We start from the raw sequence: 23,596 nt of genomic DNA on the forward strand, positions 1-23,596 counted from the left end.
TAATTAAGAGCGAATGTCTAAAATACTACTATTTGGCTCTTGGTGAAATAAACAAAATATTTAATTATAATAATTATATTTAAAATTTATTTATCTAACAATAACTGAATTATAGAATTAACTCATATGGCATTTTAATTGCAACGTACGCTTCAGTTTAAAATGCTGGCAACCCAAATAATTCTGGTTTAAATGACTCCAAAGAATCTAGAACTAAAGTGGCTGGTTTTCTTAGTTCTTCACTAACACCTGCAGAGGGTACCATAACTGTTTGCATTCCTGCTGCAATTCCGGCTTGCATCCCGTTCGGTGAATCTTCAAATACCAAAACCTGCAAATTTTAATTAATCATTCAAAAATTCAAATCAATCACGCCAATTGTTGATAAAGACTCACTTGCTCAGGATTTGGTTTGTCTGGAAACTTGGATGCACAATTCAAAAAAATATCAGGTGCAGGTTTTCCCTTTTGTATTTCTGGATTTTTTGTGCCACATACGATGTGATGGAACAACCTGATGACCTCTTGATGGTTTTGTGTTTTGACTTTGAACATTTTTCTTCCAGATGACGTTGCTATTGCTATTGGAACGTTATTTGTTGCCAAGTGCTGAATAAGTCTTTTCGCTCCTGAAATTTCCAGAAAGTGATGGATTTCTTAAAGTATTTCAAACTGTGGAAAATTCTTGAAACCAGAATAGATAAGTGCTGTAAATTTTAGCCGACCAACCAAAAACCAAAAATACCGATGTAAATTAACAAACGATATTAATAAAACCAGATTCCCAGAAGTTTCAATAATATCGAATTCTCTTCCTTAAAAATTTATTTAATTCTCATATTTGATGGGATAATTGTGTTGATATTTACCAGGCATAAATGGTGGATTACACATTTCTACAGCGATCCTTTTGTAATATTCTTCCAGGCAATCTTCGAGGGTTACAGATAAGTCGAGTTCTCTGATAAAAATTGAAGCCGAATCCGTTTCAGTCGTTCCTAGAAGCTTATACTTCACATCTGGCGTGTACTCTTTTCCATACACTTTTGCCATTGATTTCATGATCCTTTCATATCCAGATTCAGAATCTTTTCAAAAATCATATATCATATATAAATATCAATAACAAAAAATAAATCTTCAGGATTAGTTGAAAAGTGCATTTCTAACAAACAAATTACCATTTTTGGTTTAATTGCAACCTTTAAAAAATCAGCTCTTTAAATCTGCAATTAAACATGCGGAAATAAGCTGTTGCCAAAATATGTGTTCCCTCAGCTAATACTTAAATTTTTAACAGTATTTTAGTCCTTATACATATATGTAGCCAAGTATAAAAATCTCAAATGTATTTGAAACTCTAAAAGGCGTTTGCTGAAATTTTTCATTTATTTTAAATGATAATCTAACGATAGCTACACAGGTTTTAGAAATAAGCATACGGTTATATTGAAAATCCAAACATGTTTTTTTTACATTTGAACAAGTTAAAATATAGATGCACAGTAAAACAATGCATCTTGTGTAGAGCTCTCTAGATCTTGTAGCAATTTAAAATATAAGCCTTTACTAAAACTATGAACTTACCTAAAACAAGCCCATCTAAATCAAATATCACATGAGTGACCCGTTTGAAAACCATACTAATTTGTTTTAATTTGGCCGTTTCTATACAGTTGATCCAGGGATCAATAATCTATTGTTTGAAAAGTTCACCCACAAACAACGCACAATTTCTAACGAAATGTCTAACTGAAAATGTTACCGGGCAATTGGAGAAAAATATGAAAAATTCTTACTTGTATGCAGTACCCTCTCCAGTTAATTACGCTTGTTTACCCATTTATTTATAGATAGTGTTTTCAACAAATTTTATGACGCCGCCGCTTTAATTGACTGTTTTAACGTATATTTGAATCCCGAAACGTTTCAGTTATCTACATTATATGATTCACAAATATGCATGTAACTGGAAATGTACGACCTCGGAAGCGTTTCGCTGAAGCGCTTCAAGGAAATGGTTCTGAACTGTTGCTATAAACGTTATTTAAACGTTGCGAGTATTATTATGCAGGGTTTCCTTGAGAGTGCAAATATTTTTTTCTTAACGGTGTATTTTCGCTCTAGAAAATATTTTGGGATGATCTAAATCAAGTTCAAAATTATAAATAATATTCATCATATAAAACGACGAGAATCGGAGCGACAAAAGTAGAGCAACAAATTGCAATCAATAGTTCTATTTCAACAAACAATATTTAAAATATTTTAGTACAATAACAATCAACACTGTTAGTATTAATGGCATACCAATTGCTGTTAATGATTTGTTGTCAACAACAAAAATTGAAGCAATCAACTTTCGAATGACATTCTGTAGAAGATTGCAACCAGTTATTTCATTTATTAAAGCTTGTTTATTTGGAGACATTTGGGTTCGAATGCGACGTTACACTTCCTCCCAAGATTTTCAATAGGGTTTAGATCTGGAGATTCTGCAGGTCACCCCAAAACTCGAACGTTACTATCCACAAACCAAGTTGAACAATTTGTGAAGTGTTTCGGATCATTGTCTTGTTAGAAAATAAAGCGTAGTGGCATTTCCCATTCTGCATAAGGAAGCATCCATAGTATTTTGCATGCTGCTCGCTTTCTTCCCGAAATTTTTAGTTGGCCATCTGCTAAATAGCAAGAGTGATAACATGCAATAATCATTACAAAAAGCGGATCTACACAGAAACAATTTTTTTTATTCAGGATTATGTACTACTACATCTAAAGCCAGAGGTTTTGCGCCATGCTCAGTCATACCATTACAATGGAAATGAGTCAAAATCAAGCAATTTCCCTCCTTGCACACTTTAGCTGCGCTTTCGTTCAAAGTCAGCATGGGCCCGAAGAACTTCTGCCTGCAAATGATTCGAGCACTATGTGGAGTTAAGCATATTTTTCCCGATTTACCTTATTTCGTTATCCATCGTAGAAACTGCTACGGTATAACTTAGGTTGGTGAGAATATTGGAGGCCAGCCAAACTATAATCCGCTCACCCTTCCTGAAAACCTCTTCCTGTGAATGGCCATCGGGCACCTGTGGGTTTTGATGTACTTCTTCAGCGTCTTCGGGAGTTAGATGAAGATCGGCTATTCTTGACGACATTAAAATCATTATGGGTTTCTGTTCTTCGGGGTGTAAACTTGGAAGCGCCATACGGCTAGAAAATAAATTTTGAAAATATCGCTGTTTTTTCAGTGCTTCTTCTCAAATATCGCATATTTTACTTAAAGGACAAAGGAACAATTTCCGTCTTGTTAAGTACAATTTTTACAGTATGTGAAAGGAACGATTTACGCCTACCTTAGCCGACACATGTTCAAAAATTCGGCATTTATCACTTTCAGAAGGACAATGCACTGTATTGTCCCATATCTAACATCTCTCGGATAAAATTCGGATGCACAGCGAGCATCCAAACGTGTCGAAACAATGGGAACTTCTTTGTGTTCGTGCTTAAAATGAGACTCCAGAGTGCAAACTGAGATGTATTTGCTGCAGTCGGCGTTTGGACATCGAACGGGTCTATTTTGGATGTTTTGTAAGGCAAAATTGATTTTTTTCGAATCTATGAAAAGGCGTACCTTTTGGATAACGACATTACGCTCAAGTTTTGATGGCCACGCAGTAGGTTGGACACTTGCGATCTTTGCACGTATCTTTCAGGATGAGGCATGAATTTTTTCCCCTTTACGTTCACAATTTCAGTTTCTCGGTCTCCAGCTCCTGATACACCTGAAATTTTACTAAAACTTATATCTAGACACCAAGCAAGGTGGAGAGTTGATTTTTCGAAAAAAATTGAGTTGTTGTTTTGTTTGAGATTCGCATTTTCGGGACCAAATTTGAAGATATATAAAAAAATCAGCTCAGGCTTAAACTTCTGTAAAATTTGGCAAAATTGAAACCTGGTGGTTCTCTGACCGTCTGGGAAATTAGAATTTTTTAGCCACATCGTTGCCTCGTTTTAAAACCGCAATTTTCAGGTTCAAGATTTAAAAAAAAATCTACGTAAGCTTGATTGGGGTGGAAATTCCGTCTTATATGAACCTGGTGACTCATTAACACCCTGTTAAAACTAGTGCCTCTGTGGTTCTACTCTTTCTGAAATTAGTTTTTTTTTCGAGCTGAAGGCTTGTTTTGGTAACCCAAATTTTCAAATTGCCCATTGATAGTGAGTACAAAATTTAAAACTTCAGTTTGCAAGTGCGTGAAATCCTGTACAATTGTACCTTGATAGCCTATAAACAGCGTGTTATTACTAGACCCAGATTTTTGCTTTTTCCGAAATTTGATTTTTTTTACCCAGTAGTTACGCGATTGGAGAATCGCTTTTTTCTGGCTCCATATATACTTTTTACATATGTTAAAAGTCTGTAAAAAATCAACGTAGGATGGATTGAGGTGAAATTTGATAGGATTGTAGTCTATTGACTGGTTATTAGCGTGTATACATTATTGCAGGTCCAAATTCCCACATGTGTTGCCTGCTTCAAAAAGCTGCTTTTCAGGCTCAAAACTAGAATTTTTGAAAAACATATTCGAAACTGCAATCAACAAAACGAAATGCTTTGCTAAACAAACTAAGTGTTCCTATCTTTACTTTTCTAATCTTTATTTGCCTCCAAAGTCCCAAATGGCGATCGAGGATCAATTTTTACAATAAATAGTTGTCTAATAGCTTGCGTAAATTTACAAAGTTTTCGGTGCTTATATAAATTCAACAAAGCATTCTTAAAATCTAATAATTACTCCTAGTAAGCAACACCAGATGTTCAATGGGGTTCATCAAACCATTTTGGAAAATAACACAGTTTCACTTTTTTTTGTATGTACACTAAGCTCATTTTTCTGACCGAAGAAAGTAGGTACATTTTTTACTGAAGCATCGTATTTCAATATCAGATAATTGGAAAAATAAGTCGCTTGCTTAGTGCTAGTAGAACTAAGTGGTCGTTTTGCCTTATAGCCAACCAATGTGCAATTAATTTCAGCAATTAATACGCGAGTATTTAGAGCAAGAAAATATTAAAATTTTTATTGTTAATGCTTACTGGATATATTTCCACTTATCCCCATATGGATGAGAATGCATAATTACTCTAATTATATTAGTTTATTTAAGGTTCATGTGTATGTTAATCGAGGCCTCGCCATTTCAAAGTGTAACCAAAATGTTTCAAATGAGCCTTAATCGTTTCTCAAATATGGACTAAATCAAATTGCTTCAGTTCACTCTAAAAGCCAACTTTCCTTAATTTAGTTTTTCGAAATATTACAAACTTATGAAAATTTAAAAAATATATTTTTTTATATGCTGCTGGTTCCAAAGCATGCAAAATTTTAATTTTTTAAAGTTTCAAGGGCTGCTGTTCGTAAACAAATGTTCTTGTAATATTGTCTTTGCATATTTTCAGATGAACCGCTCTTCAAAAATCGAATTGTGTGATTTATATTACAATTAAGAGAAATTTTACTTTTACCTGCATAGAAGCTTCTTTTGAAACAGTCTCGACAATAAAAATCATTGTTGCTGCTTTGAAGAAGTGTGGCAATGTTATATGACGCTTGGCATATTTGGCACAGGGCAAATATTTTTTTCTGTTCCATTTTGATGATTTCGAGCGCAAAATATTGTCAAAACTGACAAATGGAAATGACGAAATAAAATAATAAACAAAAACCCGCAATTAACTGTTTTGTACCAATTTCATCCCCATTTGAAAAATCCGCATAAATCAAAGAAAAATAACATCGTCTTTGAATTAAAGATATTATTATGAGCTTTTTCTTGCGCCTTCAATCTGATTTAATTTAATTTCAAATTTTCCTGAAGAAAAACGAATCCCAGCTAAAAATAACAAGGAATCTATATCCAATAACATTTATCATTAGTGTTCGTATTCAATGTGCTTAATGTAATGCAGTCGTTATAAATTATTTGGAACATTCGTATCTAATAACTCGCTTGGGGAGTCACGGAAATATTTCGTTTGATAAATAAATAATCTATTTGTAATGGGTCACAAATACAATTACTTTAAAACCAGGATATTTTGCGATTAGGATGAGTTTCAGTTATATTATTTTTTTAACAATTTCTTATGCGGGACACACAAAGCTGACTCGAATGACTTTTATGTAAATTGTTGCAATTTTTCTTACGTCGTGGCTGAAAATCAGTTTTCACTTTCTTCGCTACTGCAACACGTTGCGCATCACAAACATGAAAATCCAGTACCCTACTTTCCTCTCTTTTTGTTCTGTTCAAGCCCCAATTGGCCTATGCTTTTTTCCCAGTCGTGAAGAAAGCATATATAAACTTTGGATAATTTCTCTCAAATGCTTTATTTACTTCTTCGCTCTGTGATCTATTGTTCGTTTGCATATTGTGATTGTAATTGAGTCCTTGCAGTGACATGTTGTTGAAAGTAAGTTTTGCGCTAGTTTTATACGGTATTTTCGTGAATATTCCGACTGGAAAATTTGAACTAGTTTTTTCATGTGTTTCGCCCTTATTTTACCATTTCAATGAGTTATTGACCTTTCGATTTGAACCATCCTAAAAGTTGGGTTGAAAAGGAAGGTAAAATCTTCTTTATTCAGAAGTTTTCTAATTTTTATTATTAAATGCTGATTTGGCGAAGCCATCATCCGCATATGAAATGCAAGTGAAAAATGAATAAAATATTTTTTTCGTTTTACTCATTCATATTATCAGATGATGTCATATGAATTAGACACAACAAACCACTGATTAGTGTTTAACAATGTAGCAACAATCCAGAGTTTTTATTAGTCGGGCAATCGCTATTGATTGTCTAGTTTAGCGGTTATTATCTTGCAATGATAACGTACACACGGAGTTTCAGAACGTTTGTAAATTTTCCAACATCAATGCCAAGGCGCCAAATCATAGGTCGGTAAATCACGTTTGATATGCACATGTTGTTTGGATGATTCCAACATGAAAAAGCAACATGATGAGAAAGTCCACAATTCAGATAAAATCAGCTGCAGAAATTAGTCATGGTTTGCATTAAAAATTAAATTAAAAATGTTTTTAAAAATTCAAGGTTTTGTGTTGTTTTGCAAGTTTCATGAGTACAATAGGAAGATATTTTGCTAAAAGTATCCAGTATTTTGAGTAAGAGACCACCGAAATATTTGAGCTTTATTTGAGTAGGTACTATCGGAAATTTCCCAGTACAAGCTACAAATCCAAAATAAACAAAAAGTTTAGCAAAAGCAATCTGTTTAAAAAACCCAATTTGAAACATACTTAAGCCCACGTCAAAGGCAATGAAGCCATTTTTATGCCATTGACGAAATCCACGTCCCAAAACGAAAGTATCAAATGACGATTTCCTGTTGTCCGCAGACATAAAGCGTATTCGTAATCGTTTTCGCATTGAAAGTACTTTTAATGAGGGTAAACTTTTCCGTTAAAGAACACATCTTCTGAAATCTTTATGTGCAATGTGCATACAATGGCTCGCGTATCTTCTGCTCCATTAGAATGTGCAATACTAGAAATATTTTACAATGTTAAGATCCTTGATCTTTAAATGGATCTTCGTAGAAGATCGCCAGTTGAAAATGCATTGAGTAAATAAATGCGCTTTTCAGGTATTTATCAGCTTAGTTGCCCTTGTGGCTGCAGCTAAAGCTTCTCCACGTCCTAAAATCATTTACCAAGATGTTCCCATTCAGGCGCAACACAATCACTATTATCCTCAACATGAAGACGCAACTGCGGCAGCTCATCAGTTTGATGAATCGCAGGTTGAAGAAAGTGAATTCGCGCATCATGTGGAGGATCAGCAGAAAGTCGCCACTCACCATGATGTTCTATACGATTACTATGTGAGCTGATAAAAAATTATCTAAGCTCATCTGAAGTTCGTTTTCACTTTCAGGCGCCTCCAAAATACTCGTTTAAATACGGAGTGAACGATTTTCATACAGGTGACATAAAAGCCCAGCATGAGATTCGTGATGGCGATCGAGTTCAGGGTGAATATTCTTTAGTGGAACCGGATGGTTCCATTCGAACTGTAGAGTACACAGCTGACAAACATACAGGATTCAATGCAGTGGTTCGTCGAACCGCTCCAGTAGAACAACATGAACATGATCATGGTCCTACGGTGGCGGAATCTTCAGGATTGTCTGGCAGCGAAGAATATGTACCTCAATATTTGCCAGAAGGACATTACTAGAAAATTACTGCTAGTTTTTAAGTCATAAAATTATTGGAAACAATTTTTAGCTGTATTTTGCCAAAGGGTGTGTAAAAAGTTTCCTAAGAGTTATGTAATAGGGAATCTACTAAATAGTATTTATTTAATTAGCGATGCTTTTTATAGAAATCTTCAATAAAACGTATTGAGTTGATTTATTATTTTAAATTATTTAAATTAGGTTATTAACTAATTTGTTAAAATTTCCAGAAAGCAAATCATTTGCACTCTGTAGTGCACGATTTCAATCCAAGATTTAATAAACCAAGAAGCGATAAAAACGTGTTATTCTCGTCAAAAAATCCATCGACGTGAACTATGTTTCTTCCATTTTGTGAATGATTACAACCGGCAAGCAATGAAATATTTAATTTTTGCGAATTAATCCTATTGGAACAAAAGTACTCTGTCAAGAAGTTTCAGGTCATTCTAAAGAACAGTTTTTTTTGTAAAAATGTTAACCTTCCAATACAAAATAGATTGAAGATAATGAAATACAACATTAATGATCATTAAACGGTAGTGAGTAGTTTAACAAAAGCTTTTTAAAGCGTGGGCAAATTTGTATCTTGTAATCGATAAATCCATATTTTTCCTTGCCACACCCGGATCGACCTTTTCAACTTTAATATCAATGGTAATAATCTGCTAGCAATGAGAAACAATAAAAATTGATAATTGGTAATTAGACTGTTACCTTCAAACAGTGCTGATGTATAGGAAAAAAATGCGAATTTGCAATTGTCTTCAAACATTTGATAAAATTTTACGTCACTTTTTGCGTGCAACAACATTTTAATTAAAAATCAAGAATATATGTCTGTTAATGCAAGTAATAAGAAGATTAATTGGGAAGAAAAAGGATATAAAAAAAATGGAACTAAGAACGGAAAATTACTTCAAAAGAACCAATTACGATTTTAAAAGTTAAGAAAAGTTGTTGAGTGTTGTTGAACAAAAATGTTAAAGTGGAACAGAAAATTAAAACTACTGTATTTTATTTATTTTGCTTTCTCACTTTTTCCAGTGCGCACGATAATGTTCTGTTTAAAATTGTGTTATTTCGCTAATCTTTACAAATTCAAAACTACTTTATATTTTTCGGTTCTCTCAAAAAAAATTCTTTGTAAAAATGGCATTTTTTAAACTTTTGAATAGGGATTATTTCACTGTATTAAACTTCGAAAATTCCGTTTCAATTAAGACATTATGCGAGTCTCTCTGAATAAATGATGCTAAACTGCTTTTGATTTACTAGAATTTTTTGTCTGCAACTATGTGTATCAAGTATGAAGACGGACCTTGAAAGGACCGAAGAGTAAGGGAGTTTATTATACATATATAGCTGAATCCGTGGGGATAACTTACAGTAAGAGTGCCTGATTTCGTTTGGTTAACATGTACGCAATTGTAAGTGTAATATATTTTTTATTCTACTAAAGTGAAACATAATTTATATGCATTTTTTATATAGAATTCATAAATATGACTCTCAACTTTTGGATAAACACATTTTTCCTGTAGTTAGGGGATAGAGTTTGTATGGTAATCAACGAAAAGTTAAGAACTACCTAATACAGACCTTTGTTTCATTGTTTAGTGAAAAATGTGCACATTGTTTCGATATTTTCTTTTATTTATATTATTCATATTTATATTATTATTAATTATTTCGAAATCTATTAAACTTAAAAATAATATAACATTTTCAAAGCCTCTGCTTCAGGTTTGAACTTTTCTGTTACCTAATTAATACGATTTATTCTTGATCAACTTCTCACATCTTACCATTCAAATTCTTACATCAACTTTGTTTTCCAAATTATGCAAAATTTTATTTTAAATCCTTTGTACCTACTCATCATGTTCCACATATCCTTCAACCGTTTCACAAACAGCATGTTTGATATTTCTCAAGATTCATTGATGCTCTTATGAATGACTAATTAGATTGCCTGATATATCACGATTCCTCCGAAGAATCCGTTCGTAGCAGTGAGCAGTTCTTATCGAACTTATCTTTATGGTAAATGTGACTATTTCGTTCTGCAACAGAAATGAAAACCGGAGGAATTAGGAAGATGGCATCGCTGGCGTGTGTGCACATACTGAACAATTTAAACTTGATCCTGACCTTAGGCGTTTATCAAATTATTTTTTCTAGATCACCTTAATTGCTCTTGCAATTTCAACAGCTCAAGCAGCTATTGCAGGATATGGTGGCCATGGTTATGGACATGCCGGTATAGCTTATGCAGCTGCTCCAGCGGTTTCAGCTGCAGTTGTGCCTCAATATGCAGAAGTGCAAGCAGCTCCTGTAGCTTACGCTACAGGAGACCATGGACATGATGTAGATTATTATGTAAGTGAATTGAAATTTAACTAATTATCTTGTTGAAATAATCAGTTTTATAATATCTTGGGAATGAGCATCCTTTTGCTTGCTTTTTGGGTTTTTTGCTAATTTGGTGGGACTGAATTGGGTGGGAAAAATTCAATTATGTCGCACTTGAAAAATGTCTCTGAAAAAATTGTTTCTCCTATTTTTACGATATCTTTTGCTATTCAGTTTGTCTTGTTACAATTTATGTACCTTTGCTGGATATAGAATTTTTAAACTTAGTTTGGATGAGTAAATAATTTTCCTCTATGCTCGCCAGAAAAATTGAAAGAAAGTCTTACTGTTACAAAATTGATGTGAAATGTACTTACTGGAAAGCAGAATTTCATGTTGTTTTATTCTTCCGCATTCTTCATCAAACAAGTGAAAATTTGGAAATCAATGCATGGCAAGATAATCCAAACAAATATTGTTTCAAAATCTTTCTAAAAACAGCGTAACGCAAATTAGATCAACTTTGCTGAAGAGATAAAAGGTCAAATTTACCATCCACAAATGCTTCAATCATGCAGACCTATACTGTCGAAATCGACATTGCTAAACTGTCGATTTGCTCAGATAATAATTTTCCATCACTGATTATCAATTAAAAAAGTAGTGTTGAGAACAGTGTCAAGATAAATTATGGAAACACTCATTAGCGTCTAATGTGGTGTTTTTCCAAGTTGGATTCCACGTTTTCTTGCGTGTTTTCACATGCGGGTTTTTGAAGTTCAATTGCGACTCAACATGGATAAAGTGTGTGGAATAATAAGGACAATATTTGTAAAGATCCTTTAAAATGGGCTCAAAATTTCGATATTTTGGACCTGAAGCGTCTGTTGTGTTTTCAATGAACTCCACTTTCGTCGCTACCTTATTTTCGTTAGTTAGAGCAATAACTTTGCAGAGAGGTTTAGGTATTTTAGAAAACTCGATATATTTGGAAAATCGACTCTAGCTCTCATGAAATTGAATGAGCAGGAGTCAATTACTCAGAAGCTGCATGAACCGCATTTTTTTAAATTCAAAATATAGGTACTTAAATAGTAAGCAGAAGAGAAACTTTTTCTTTGTTTTATATATTTTTAAAATTTAGATCATCTAAATAGTAAATATCTAAATTATTTAAATAGTAAATATCTAAATTATCTAAATAGTAAATAATGCCGAATAATTTTGGCACAACTGTAGATAGTGAATTTAGTAAAATTATTTGGGCGCAGCCTACCATATCCAATTCAGTTTTCCGCCTGAAGGAACCTCCACAATATAAAAAAATCGCCTTCAATGAAAATTTAATAAATTGAAATGGCACATAAGAGCTCTTCTTACGCTTTCTTTCGCTTTACCATGTTGTTTCTTTAATTTATTTTGTCAACGAATTTACTTAATCTTACCCTTTCTTTCGCTTTGATCGAATGTTTGTTTAATGTGTTTTGTAAACGAACTTTTACCGTACCAAATTTTCGAACGGCTTTTTTGCCCTCTTAACTAATCAGTAAACGCAATTCCTTAGAAAATGTGTTTTAAGCTATTAAATATAGTCCATTCCGTAACGTTCATAGACAAAATTTAGCTGTTTTCAAAGTTTGATTATTAGAATCACTTCCTTATGTTAAATTAAAACAACTGCAGGTTTTTCTTGATGGCATGGCTGATGCGCTCTAAGTAAAATTCAAGAGATTTGAAACTTCCTCCGTTGAATTAATTGACTTTAATTACATTTCAGGCTCATCCAAGATACAGCTACAACTATGGTGTAGCTGATGGACTAACTGGAGACAGCAAATCTCAGTCGGAATATCGAGACGGAGATGTGGTTAAGGGCTCTTATTCAGTAGTTGAACCTGATGGCTCAATTCGTGTTGTGCACTATACGTCTGATGATCTTCATGGATTTAATGCGGTTGTGAAAAAAATTGGCCCTAGTTATCATCCAGGAAGCGTATCCCATGCTCCAATAGTTCCAGCTGCGTATGTAGCTTCAGCTCCAGCTCCACTTCCTGGATATTCAGGACCATTTTCACATGGAGCTTTAGGCGGATATGGTGGATATAAAGTTTAATGTTAACAATGTACTTTATGTCTCTTACATTAAATAAAACATTGACATATTTTTTATCTGTTTTATATTTCGCAAAAAATGTCCAGAATCTATGTCGCCAATCCTCCAAACAATTTCCAATGTAATTACATACAATGATAAGAATATAAATGCACATATTGCCCAAGTTCGCACTAATAACACTATCAAGTTGAATAATTCGGATTTCAACTAAAGTGACAAAATGTATTATACAACTTACGAAATGATTTTCGCCTAATATTCACACCATTAGAACCACAAGATAATCAAAAGAAATTAAACATACGAACAGGAGATAATCACCAATTTGCATTTTTATGGGTGGCGATTTCATTACACCTATTTAAAGTCTAGATAGACAATGCATGGTATCTTCACGCAATCCGTGTTATTTTTAGTAAACATTTGCATAAACAAAGGCAATAATAATTGGCATGTTATTCAATCAAACAACAGTTTAAGAATTAGTTTAAATTACAGTAAAAATTTAATTAAACTGAAGTAAAATAACCTGTAACAACACGTATGTTTCCAAATCTGTAACCAGAGTAAGCTGTGGAGAAGTTAAGCAGTTTGTCCGGTCCGAAGTCCATATTTTACCCTATAGGATTTCTTCTTTTGGGGTAATTTAAAGACTTTCGGCGGGTAACTTGATTGATCTTGGATGATCTTTGGATATTTAATTACTAAAATAAATTACTTAGCATTCGATTTAGTTAAAGCGGCAAGTTTGTAAACGCACGGAAAATAAATTAAGACTTAGCTTAATGAATTGCTATAATTAATAATGACTAAAACCCTTCTTGTGACATCCTATCGAAAAGACGAGCTTTATGTAACAGTAAGGTTAGCTTAAATTGCAATTTCCTTTCTACTAAAAAATCTGATTCACTTTAACCCTCAGCTGTTTGCTTAACTGAATAAAACAAAGAAAGGTGTTTATTAAAATTTCCTTTTTAGCGGATTCTTAACATATACAGAATGGTAATTAGAAGATTTCAACATAAAAATGTAGCAACTACTATTTCACCTTGTTCGGCTGGGAAATATGCCATCGCAAACCAGATAATGACCCATTGTGTTTCGACAAATAACATTATTTTGCTAATTTGATTTAGTTTTCTTTAGATGTTTAATGGAAACAGTACGCGTTTTGTTACATGCGCCTTTGACTGGGCGCATCTGAAAAAGCCACATAAAAGAGATTTTGGAATATGTTTTCCGTTGACGGATGTTGCATAGCAATTTTTTATGCTGATTAAAAATCGAAAAGAATATGAAAAAGCAAATTATTAATTAAGTAAGCTTGAGTACCTACTGAAAGTAGGATATTTGCTGGCTAAGGTAAAATAATGAGCGTTTTGTTTACAGAACGCTGAATACTTACTTATGCAATAAATCCTTATGCAATTAACCGTTCCGATTTTCACACAATTATTTTTTAAATCAGCGTGCCGAGAACTCATCCGATTTGAATGATCTGATAATGGCAATAATTGTTATTAAATGCTATTATACGCTCGGATAATAGAGTTCTCTGAATGTGTGCTTAGTTGAACGCGTCGTTCGTTCGTTCATCACTCTAGAATTGAGCAATAATTAAATAATAATGAAAGCACACATTTAATACCTAAAATAAGAAAAAGCATATGTTGTTCCCAAAAAATCTTCACAATTTCTTCTCAAATCCTTAAGAGAATTCAATTATGAAGAATGTGAAACTTTCTTAAAAATGAACTAATATTTCTGAAATAAAGCCTAGTTTACTTCTAACGCCTCGTAAAATAATCAACGCTAACTATCAAAAATTTAGCACAATGTTTATTAGATTTCGGCAGCCTTGCACTAGGACAGAGGACAGAAGGGTATTGCATTAGAATTACGGTGGGGTTAAGTGCTTTGGGAATCTCGTCAAGCATATAAGTATTAAGAAGGAGTAAGAAAGGTGTTAGTTTCTGCTAAATACTAGTCAGTTGAAAAAATCACTCAAATAATTGAAATGTGCAATTTAAAGGTAATTAAACAGTGTGCGAATGGAGCTTTGGCTGCTCCTGATGTGTTTGATCGTTAGTGATTGGTTTGGATCGAGCAAATTTCCGTTGAGTTAAAGTGATACAAAGTCGGTTTGAGTTTCAATTCGTCTTGTGCAATGGATTAAACCAATTATTAATTGTTAAAACGATTATTTTGTTTGTTGTTTACTACAGTTTTTGTATTTTTCCTATAAACTCTAGTTGTACTGTAAACGCAATAGCTGTTTTCCAACCATATTAAATATATATATTAGTTTTCTATATATATAATATATATATTAATTTCTAAACCCGGAGATATTAATAAAATTCCAGCTAAGCCAATAAACTAACTCTATAAACAATTTGCTCTAAGAGTTGCACATTCAAAAGCGCTTGTTAAATAAAACTGGTGATTTTTAAAGGCAACTTATAACGTTTACGGCAACGTATACGGTTTTTTGAAAAAAAGTCAAATTTCCGAAAATTGCAACTAAGTTTAAAGTTTAAATTAAAACTACCTAGGTAGTTAAAAACTTAAATCTTTATTTATGGATTGTATACATAGCAATAACTGCTTGTCTTTTGTAACTTTTTTAAATTTGTTTTCATCATTTGTGGGAATATTTCACTGCAAATTAAGAGCGCAAGTTTAAACATTGTAGAACATTAAAAATATTGAAACTGAAAATCTACTGAAATATCATCAGAAGTGTATTATGTTGGTTAACAAAAACATTATTCGGTCATTTTCAGGAAATCAATTGGTTCAAACTTGCTATCTGCATTTAATAGCAAAAACCCATCTCAAATCATAAGTTTGAACAAAATTTAATTTTTGTATCTCACTTGTAATATTTTGTGCTGAATTTGAATGATTTCAAAATTGAGGCATTTCTAGTCTTGTTATAATACGAAAGACTTTGAAACTTTTGTAGAGAAAGAATAAATAGAGATGGGCTTTCGAGGCCATTCCTTGAAACTGGTGAGTTTTTCCGGTTTCTTCCCGACGTTTCTTTCACAAGCACTAGTGACTTGCGTCTTCCGACATGCCAGAAAGAAATTCCATTTTACGACGGCTTAAAAACCCGAAAAACTCACTACACTTTCAAAAAAAATTAAGTTCATCCGAACGTGCCAAGGTTGACGATTGGTTTACAATTGAATGTAAACGAAGGCAAAATTTCATTTACGTATCCCAGTTGTGCAAAACTTTGCGAATAGTCAAATTGAATATTCAATTTGTTCGTTTTATAAATGTGTGTTCTGTATGCATTCTGGCCACCTGAAAAATTAATATCGCGTATTTAAAAACGCAACTATTTTTAAATTTGTCGAATTTTCAACTGTTAAACATGATTTTTTAGTAAGTGTAAGTTGCGAAATAAAAAAAAACCTTTTGGAAAAGATGCTTCTCGATAGAAAATTGAATGTTTGTCACTTTTTCTCTGAAGTTGAAACAAGGTTCGCACTTTAAAGTGTTAAATTTTTAGATAAACAATAGATATCAAATATTTAGATATCAAATATTTAGACATCATGCTTTGCTTGAATATTGTTCAAAAATTTCAGCAAAAGCTCTTCCAGAAAGCTTTCTTGAGCATTTTTCTTTGACCTTTAATTAATGGACACAGTAGCAACCAGGCAGCTTCTTGTTTTTTACTTATTTCTCCATTACTATAACATCAGTGTTCCAAATACTTAACAACAAGTACCGTCGAATAACTATTTTCTTTACAATGTAAAAATTAATACAGTAGTAGTAAATTAAACTGACGACACATTTTGCATGCAAAAGTGAAAAAACGTCGTACTCCATCTGTTACCAAGCAAACATTGTCATAAAAAAATCAGTCAGTTTTATTGTATTTTCTTATTTACTTAGCATGATGATATGAAGACAATTTAAAATAATTTGATAGGTTTAACCGGAGAAGAATTTCATTCAAATTACTTTTTCTTTCGACGGCGCAACAGCTGAACTTTCTTTCGGAAATCATATCCGCAGTAAGCAAAAAAATGCGGAAAGTGGCTGGTTTCGAGTTGTGATGCAAACTAATGAGAACTTTATTGTTGTTAAAATTTTGAAATTATGCGAACTTTTCGCACGGTTACAGTACTTGGATTGTTTGAAGATTCAATGTTTTGCACTTGAGAGTGATAACGCCGTATTTACCAATGCTGCCTAAAAAATCTCGTTTTTACCATTTACCTATTTTTCTGATTTTTAGTGGATTATTATGAGCATATCAGCGCTACTCCCTGAAATCTATGCAGGACTTTCAGCGGTTCCTGATCTTCATCACTCAAGCCGGCGTCTTCACAAGTATGGATCTGAGGATGTTGATTATTACGTAAGATTTTTGGTTGATTGATGTCTTTGAGTCCAAAACTGATATGAATTATGAATATTAGAGCCATCCGAAATATGCTTTTAAATATGGAGTATCCGATCCCAGTACAGGCGATCATAAATCTCAAACGGAAGTCCGAGATGGTGAGGTGGTTAAGGGGCAGTATTCACTAGTGGAACCCGATGGTTCCATCCGAACTGTAAACTATGTGGCCGATCCAGTTAATGGTGAGTGTATAGAGCTTCTGAGGGTTTCTGAGCCAACCTCCAATGTTTAACAGGTTTCAATGCTGTTGTGTCCAAAACCGGTCCAAATGTTCATGTGGAACCCCAGCAACATTTAACTCATGAAGCGGTGTATCCTGCAGGAGCAGCTTCGTATCAGAAGCAGTACATTCCCACATATGTTAAGCCTGTAGTACCAGAAGTAATCAGTCGGCCTATACATGTTGCACCATCTGTACCACAGTACCAAAAGCCTGTAGTTAAATACACTTCTTCGTTGGGTAAGTTCAGGCTAGTGGATTATAATGAAAGGCTTGATGGTTGAACATTTTCTCCTAGATGGTGGCACATAGTACAGCTTGTGTAAAATTTTGGAAATTAGAACAAAAATTAAGAATTATTCTAATCTATTTTCCTCTTAACGAGTGGATGATCTGATGGTGCGCGGGTTTCCGCGAAAAACTTTCGATGATCAGAAGCCACCGATTATTTTCCTTAAAAATTAATCTCAAATTCATTCATTGACCATTACGCTTAGTATTTCTCTTCAAGGACTTCAGTTTCTTAGTGAACATTTGTAGTTCATTTGCAGCAACATTAAATATTTTCCAAATTATTTTTGTTAACTTTAATAAAATAATAATAAATAATAAATAATAGGAATAAATTGAAATCGTTTTTAAACATTTTCAAATATCATGTTAAAGGCACAAATTGCTCAGATGACTTAGGCGTTAAAACCAGCTAAATATAAACCAGTTGTGCCTATGAACAGGGTTTATTCCATTCTGAAAATGCGATCATTCAAACGTGCAGGCGCAAAAACGGCAAAAAAGAGGAATTGGAAAATTTTCCGTAATAACAAATAAGCAAGTAGCAAATTTAGCCATCGTAAAACTTGACACTTTTTACCAGCCCAAAAATCTAACATTTTAGATTAACATAAGAAATCGAAGCAGAAGAAAAAATATATAAAATAATAAAAAAATATATTTCTTATCCTAACTTGTGAAGCTCAGAAAAACTGGAAAAATTGCACTACTCTACCTTTGTTTGTAGGAAATATATGACTTTTTACCTTGAAACCGGAAGTATGTGAAACATTTGCACACAGTTTTGAATAAAATTTGAATAATTTGAATATTCAATTGATATTTCAAGATTTTCTTTGGTTTTGATGAAGAGAAAATAGTGAAACTATTACTCTAAGAAGATTTTATCTCTGTTTCTAGAAAAACTAAGACCTGTTTTCACGTTTAAAACATTTTCACGATTTTTGAACAAAATTTAAACTATGATGCATCTGTATTTAACGTTTTACTTAATATTCAAATGAAATTCTAATTTATTTTTTAAAATATTTTATTTATTTTTTTATATTTTTTATGGTTTTATGAATGAAATATATTTATATTCCGTTGTCTTCAATTGGCTTTCTAAATACGAAATTGAAATATTTGTACAATCTCCTCTGATTGATGTTTCCTTTTCAGGAATTTCAGCTGAAACCAATTACAATTTTGTCATTTTTTCGTTATTTAGCAGGAACAAACTCAATTTCAGTACGAATCCAATACCCAATACACTTTCAGTTAATTTGAGGTTTTTGCTCTTGCATACAATTCTTAATATTTCAAATAACTGATTCTGCAAGCAATTTCCAGATAAACGAAACTATGTACTTTCAGCCAACGAAATAATAATGATATGTGGCTTTCATGAAGACTATTAAGATCCTATCATTAGTCGAACTATCCAAATGAAACTAACTGCCTCAAATCAATAAAAACCATCTGAAATGTTGAGAAATTGTGGCAATTATAATTGATGACCACCTACGGACATATCGTGATCGAAAATCCACGTTGGAGAATTTAAAATTGTCATGAAGCAATTTCTTTTGCATGGCTTATGCCTTCGGAGGCCATTGTGTAATAAGGAAGATGACAATATTTACATGTTGGCTTTTCATCTAATTCCAAATCAAATTGATTCCTGGGTTTCAGTCATTTATTGTCTCTATTTATCAATCAAAATACGATTCGGTGTATTTTGATTGATACATAGAGACAATAAATGACTGACACCCAGGAATGAATTTGATTTGGAATTGAAACACAGTTAGGAAAGTATATACAATTTTCATCTAATTTAAACAATTCTCATTGATCTGGTTTAGTGATATCTAAGCTTCCCCATAACAATTTACCTTCATCGGCTATTTTTAGATCACAAATAAAAGATCATTGACTATCCAAATCTCCCCACATAGTTTTTTTGCTTTAATCAACAGTTCTAATTAATCACCGCTGTTACAGAACATTTGTATAAAAGCGATATTTTAATTATTTCCTTTTCATCTGATTTTGAATTGATTTCTACTATTGATAAACTCGACCGCCACATGAACATTGAAAGAAACATGAGTTTTAGATTTACCTAAGCTGCCTCTTCCCTGTTCGAAATGCGTGCTTTATTTTGCAGATGTTGTAACTGAAATTACTGCATTGTAATTATTGTTATGTTAACAGAAGGAAGTTACGACGTTAGTGCAACGGTACACCAATCCGAGTGGATTTCAGAGTGCTTGTTGTTTATTATTAACACGCCAATGCTCTCTAATTAGTGCCTTTTGAATCCGAAAAATTGGTTGAAAAAGCTATTTCTCTAATAATCAACCAATTGAATTGTTGCATTTTGTCATTAGTTTCATGCTAACCGTTTTACCGGATATCTTGCGGGCTTTTAGATTTAAATGAGTCAGGAAAGTATTTACAATATGTATAATAAACTTGAAAAATGTGTAATTTAATGCGACTAAGATGCACCAGCTAATTAATGAATACATGACAGCATCCTAATGATCTCATAAGTTGTAATCACACACACCACAAAATAACTTAGAAACATTCTGCTTGCAATAGTAACATTTTCGTTCAAGGATGCGTGTGAAACTGCAGGATGCGGATTTATCAAAAAATGCACTCACCGGGAATTATGTTACCCGAACCTTGAGATTTATTGTCGAATTTCAAAATTCAATTAAATGTTTGTGAGCATTTACATGTGATCCACCGCAGATAAATTTATACAATTCAAATTACATGTTCAGGTATAGATGAATCAATTAAGGAAATAAATAATTCTAATTCGTATATTGAGGTAAGTGATTGTTGCACCTTTAATCCTGTTTGCTGCGATGTGAGGCAATTAAATTTAAAATCCGGCTTTTCATGCAAATGTCAGATTTCTTCAGGGCGAGTGGCTTTAACAGCAAGCCTAATATAAACCTCGATTGTTTTATTAAAATGAAAGCACCGATCGGAATGAACTGCTAAATGTGAATCTTGAAATAGTTTGATTTGAAACAATGTTTTATGGGTTGTCGGGGTGGTTTTACAGCAAATGCATTTGGTGAAATGCAGTCGATGTCGTTCACTGATTGATTTATTTCTGAGCAAGCAATTTTGGAATAAGGTAGATTCTTTTAAATACCAAGTTGCTCAAAATGTTTCGATGTCTACATAATTTTTTTCTCACCCAACCGACAAATGCAACAAATTCATAGTACATTATGGTAGAAGCTTCAGATCTTAAATAATCTGCAATTTTGGTCAATTTTAAGCGGCTTTCGAGCAGTTAGCAGTTTGAGCATATTGCGGGCTTGGTTAATCGGAAACGATCCAAAAATTTGCTTGTCAAATTTCGATTTCTTACCAAAAAATTCAAAGGGGTGAAAGTAGATTTTCTCAAAATATATCAAGTTTCTCAAAACGTCTGGAATTTTACATTGTTTTCGTCAAACGGAATCGTAAACTACTATGAGCTGATAGAAAATACAGATCAGAAATAAAATTTTTGGTCAATTCTGGGCGATTTTGGACCAATTCCGATCTTTAACCCACGATAGACTTTTTTGTATTAACCGAGCAACTTAAATATGCATATTGGGAGTTTTTTTGATCCGAAATAACCCATGAGCATATAAGTCGCGCATGTTAAATTTTGGTTTTTACAGACAAATTTTAGGATTGATTTTATCAAAAAATATAGAGTTTATGAAAATATCTCGCATTTTACATAAACTTCATCAAAATTAAGCGCTACAAGCTTATGGAAATTCACCTTTGAAACTTCAGTTCCGATGCATTTCATAGTTATAATCTTTAACAGACGATATCTTTCTTCATATAGACCCAAACAGTGTATTATCTGCAAAATGGGAGGTTTATTAATTCGGAAACAATTCATTCATTGAATTGTAACCGAAAATTTTATAAGGAGTCATTATAAGTCGATTTTGCAAAAGGTCTCTCAGAATGCCTCATATATTGAACTTTATCATCACCAGCGAAATTTTACCAGCAAAGAAAAACACTCGCTTAACATTTTGAATCAAAACAACCGAAAATTCTGAAGCTGTTTGAGATGTTTTAAATCTATTTTGATCCATAATTAAGGACAGTTTCAATCAACGACTATTAAAATGTCTCAAATTATATACCACTTTCATTGTAGACGCGAGGAATCCAACTTGCTCAGAATAGTTAATGGCGCTAGACTTTTCTGGTCCAAAAAAAGCCAAAAATTGTGACGCATTTTGAGAATTTTGCAAAATATACATATTTGTAGCTTCTTAGATAAAAAAAATGTTAGTTCAAAAAACCAAGATGCAAAATTTCAGTAATTATTTGACGGTTACCAAAAGAGTGAAGATTTTGCGGCTATCGCTTGAAACAAGTGACTTTTTAGGGAATCGTCCACAAATCCTGAAATTACGTAGCGTTTTTAACGCCAAGGAGAGCAATGCATTCAACGAGCTCACCAGTTGTCWTTCCAGATCTTCCTGATCCGAAAATTTWGACCAATTTTTAYCTTTAGTYYAAAAAATATTTTTCTTTTTCAACAAGAAATTCAGACAGCARTGTATGTCTGAAAATCTATACCATKTTGATGGCAAAAAAGATTTTTGGTTCTAATTTTGCCGATGATTTATTCTATTTGCGATTGTTTTTYGTTTCGCATTGATGCAATCCAGTCCAGCCCCAGATCTGAGTAATAATAACCCAWTTAAAAATAACAAACAGCTTGATTCACTTAAGCCAATTTCTTCCATATACTGCAGCCTTGAATAGTTAAGTAGTTCATTTAAAGTCATCCTTGGACTAATCACAATCCTATTAACTCGATCCATCCAAACAATACAATAATATGGATCTACCAACGCAAATTCCTATTCGTACGACCACCAATACGGTGTATTGTTTCAAACCGAGTAAGCTTTCAACAAAAATGATCATTTGCTATCATCCAAAAGACATTTATTAGTTCCAAAAACACATTAATTGCTTTCAAATACAATAGTCGGAACTATTAACTGACATTCGACTGAACCAGTTTAATTGTATAATTGTTTCGTGGTGCAAAGATTAGGATAATGTCATGCAGGATTATTCATCACAGGTCCTTGATATTTACGGCTCGAGTCTGGACCTGAAATTCAATCGCTTTTCTAGTTTGGTTAATCAGGTTCAACGAAAAAAATCGACTTGCACTAAATTTATTTTGATGTTTCGCTTAGCGAACCAAACAGGCAAAATGTAGATTAAATTAAAGTTCTCAGCGAAATGTTACGTCTTGGGTCGGAACATGTAATAAGGATTTGTTAATTTTTCAGGTTACTCAAAGCCGACTGTTGGATACTACAACGACTATGACACATCTTATGAATACCCAGAATCTTATGATTTGCAAGGATACTATGAAGATGTCCATGGGCGTTACTGAGCGAAACTGATTTGGTCTACTGATGATCAGTTGTATAAAGCAGACTTCGAAAATATTTTAAATTCCTTAGAGAAAAACCATGTTTTATAATTAAACTATATTTCCATGTAAAAACGTGTCTAGTTTTTATACATGTACATAAATGTATGTTTGTGAGTTCCCTCTGTCTGAAACTAAATATTGAATATGCTTACTAATGTCTAAAAAAGTTTTAAGTTGATTTCACTGCTTTATCTGCAAAATTTAACCTTTGGACCATTTCTCCTCTTGAGCATTTTGCAATTTAGTTTTGGGAAATCTCCTGATCCACCGTTGAAATAATTGAAAGCAAAGTGGTTTCGACTATGTTTCATATGCAGTCGCTCAGTGGTTCCGCACGCATTTTTCCCAAACGTTTAAGTACTTTATAACATATTAATTAAACTATTAGGTAGTCGATATTAATGAGAGAAAG

At 33.0% G+C, this 23,596-nt stretch overlaps 5 protein-coding genes across 8 annotated transcripts; 3 read left to right on the plus strand and 2 right to left on the minus strand.

Moving 5' to 3' along the window:
- Positions 1-59: 59 nt before the first annotated feature.
- Positions 60-1,831, minus strand: LOC109546737 (pseudouridine-5'-phosphatase). Its single transcript, XM_019917819.2, has 4 exons — positions 1,588-1,831; positions 870-1,088; positions 397-629; positions 60-331 (listed from the first exon to the last, which is right to left on the minus strand). The coding sequence occupies exons 1-4, from the start codon at positions 1,640-1,642 to the stop codon at positions 158-160; spliced, it is 681 nt and encodes a 226-aa protein (XP_019773378.1). The 5' UTR covers positions 1,643-1,831; the 3' UTR covers positions 60-157.
- An 899-nt stretch (positions 1,832-2,730) lies between these two features.
- Positions 2,731-5,717, minus strand: LOC109546735. Of its 4 annotated transcripts, none has more exons than XM_048664776.1 (6): positions 5,537-5,717; positions 3,638-3,788; positions 3,357-3,578; positions 3,050-3,213; positions 2,962-2,989; positions 2,731-2,909 (listed from the first exon to the last, which is right to left on the minus strand). In XM_048664776.1, the coding sequence occupies exons 1-6, from the start codon at positions 5,661-5,663 to the stop codon at positions 2,750-2,752; spliced, it is 852 nt and encodes a 283-aa protein (XP_048520733.1). In that variant the 5' UTR covers positions 5,664-5,717; the 3' UTR covers positions 2,731-2,749. The 4 variants fall into 4 exon arrangements, with proteins under 4 accessions (XP_048520733.1, XP_048520735.1, XP_048520734.1 ...); XM_048664778.1 differs by having other exon boundaries at positions 2,731-2,905; positions 5,537-5,716; XM_048664777.1 differs by having other exon boundaries at positions 2,731-2,905; positions 2,962-3,213; positions 5,537-5,716.
- A 155-nt stretch (positions 5,718-5,872) lies between these two features.
- Positions 5,873-8,450, plus strand: LOC109546740. The gene is made up of 3 exons (XM_019917824.2): positions 5,873-6,484; positions 7,683-7,919; positions 7,973-8,450. Exons 1-3 carry the CDS (start codon positions 6,473-6,475, stop codon positions 8,273-8,275), a joined length of 552 nt encoding a protein of 183 aa, XP_019773383.1. The 5' UTR covers positions 5,873-6,472; the 3' UTR covers positions 8,276-8,450.
- Positions 8,451-9,436: 986 nt separating this feature from the next.
- Positions 9,437-12,796, plus strand: LOC109546741 (larval cuticle protein A2B). The gene is made up of 3 exons (XM_048664781.1): positions 9,437-9,706; positions 10,461-10,658; positions 12,409-12,796. The coding sequence occupies exons 1-3, from the start codon at positions 9,695-9,697 to the stop codon at positions 12,742-12,744; spliced, it is 546 nt and encodes a 181-aa protein (XP_048520738.1). The 5' UTR covers positions 9,437-9,694; the 3' UTR covers positions 12,745-12,796.
- A 1,859-nt stretch (positions 12,797-14,655) lies between these two features.
- On the plus strand, positions 14,656-23,256 carry LOC109546669 (cuticle protein 19). The gene is made up of 5 exons (XM_019917718.2): positions 14,656-14,779; positions 17,009-17,131; positions 17,193-17,358; positions 17,412-17,636; positions 23,033-23,256. Exons 1-5 carry the CDS (start codon positions 14,765-14,767, stop codon positions 23,140-23,142), a joined length of 639 nt encoding a protein of 212 aa, XP_019773277.2. The 5' UTR covers positions 14,656-14,764; the 3' UTR covers positions 23,143-23,256.
- Positions 23,257-23,596: the final 340 nt, after the last annotated feature.

Source organism: Dendroctonus ponderosae, unplaced genomic scaffold (assembly GCF_020466585.1).
Source record: "Dendroctonus ponderosae isolate FM_Combo_2020 unplaced genomic scaffold, Dpon_F_20191213v2 Dpon_F_20191213_3, whole genome shotgun sequence".
NCBI classification, from domain to species: domain Eukaryota; kingdom Metazoa; phylum Arthropoda; class Insecta; order Coleoptera; family Curculionidae; genus Dendroctonus; species Dendroctonus ponderosae.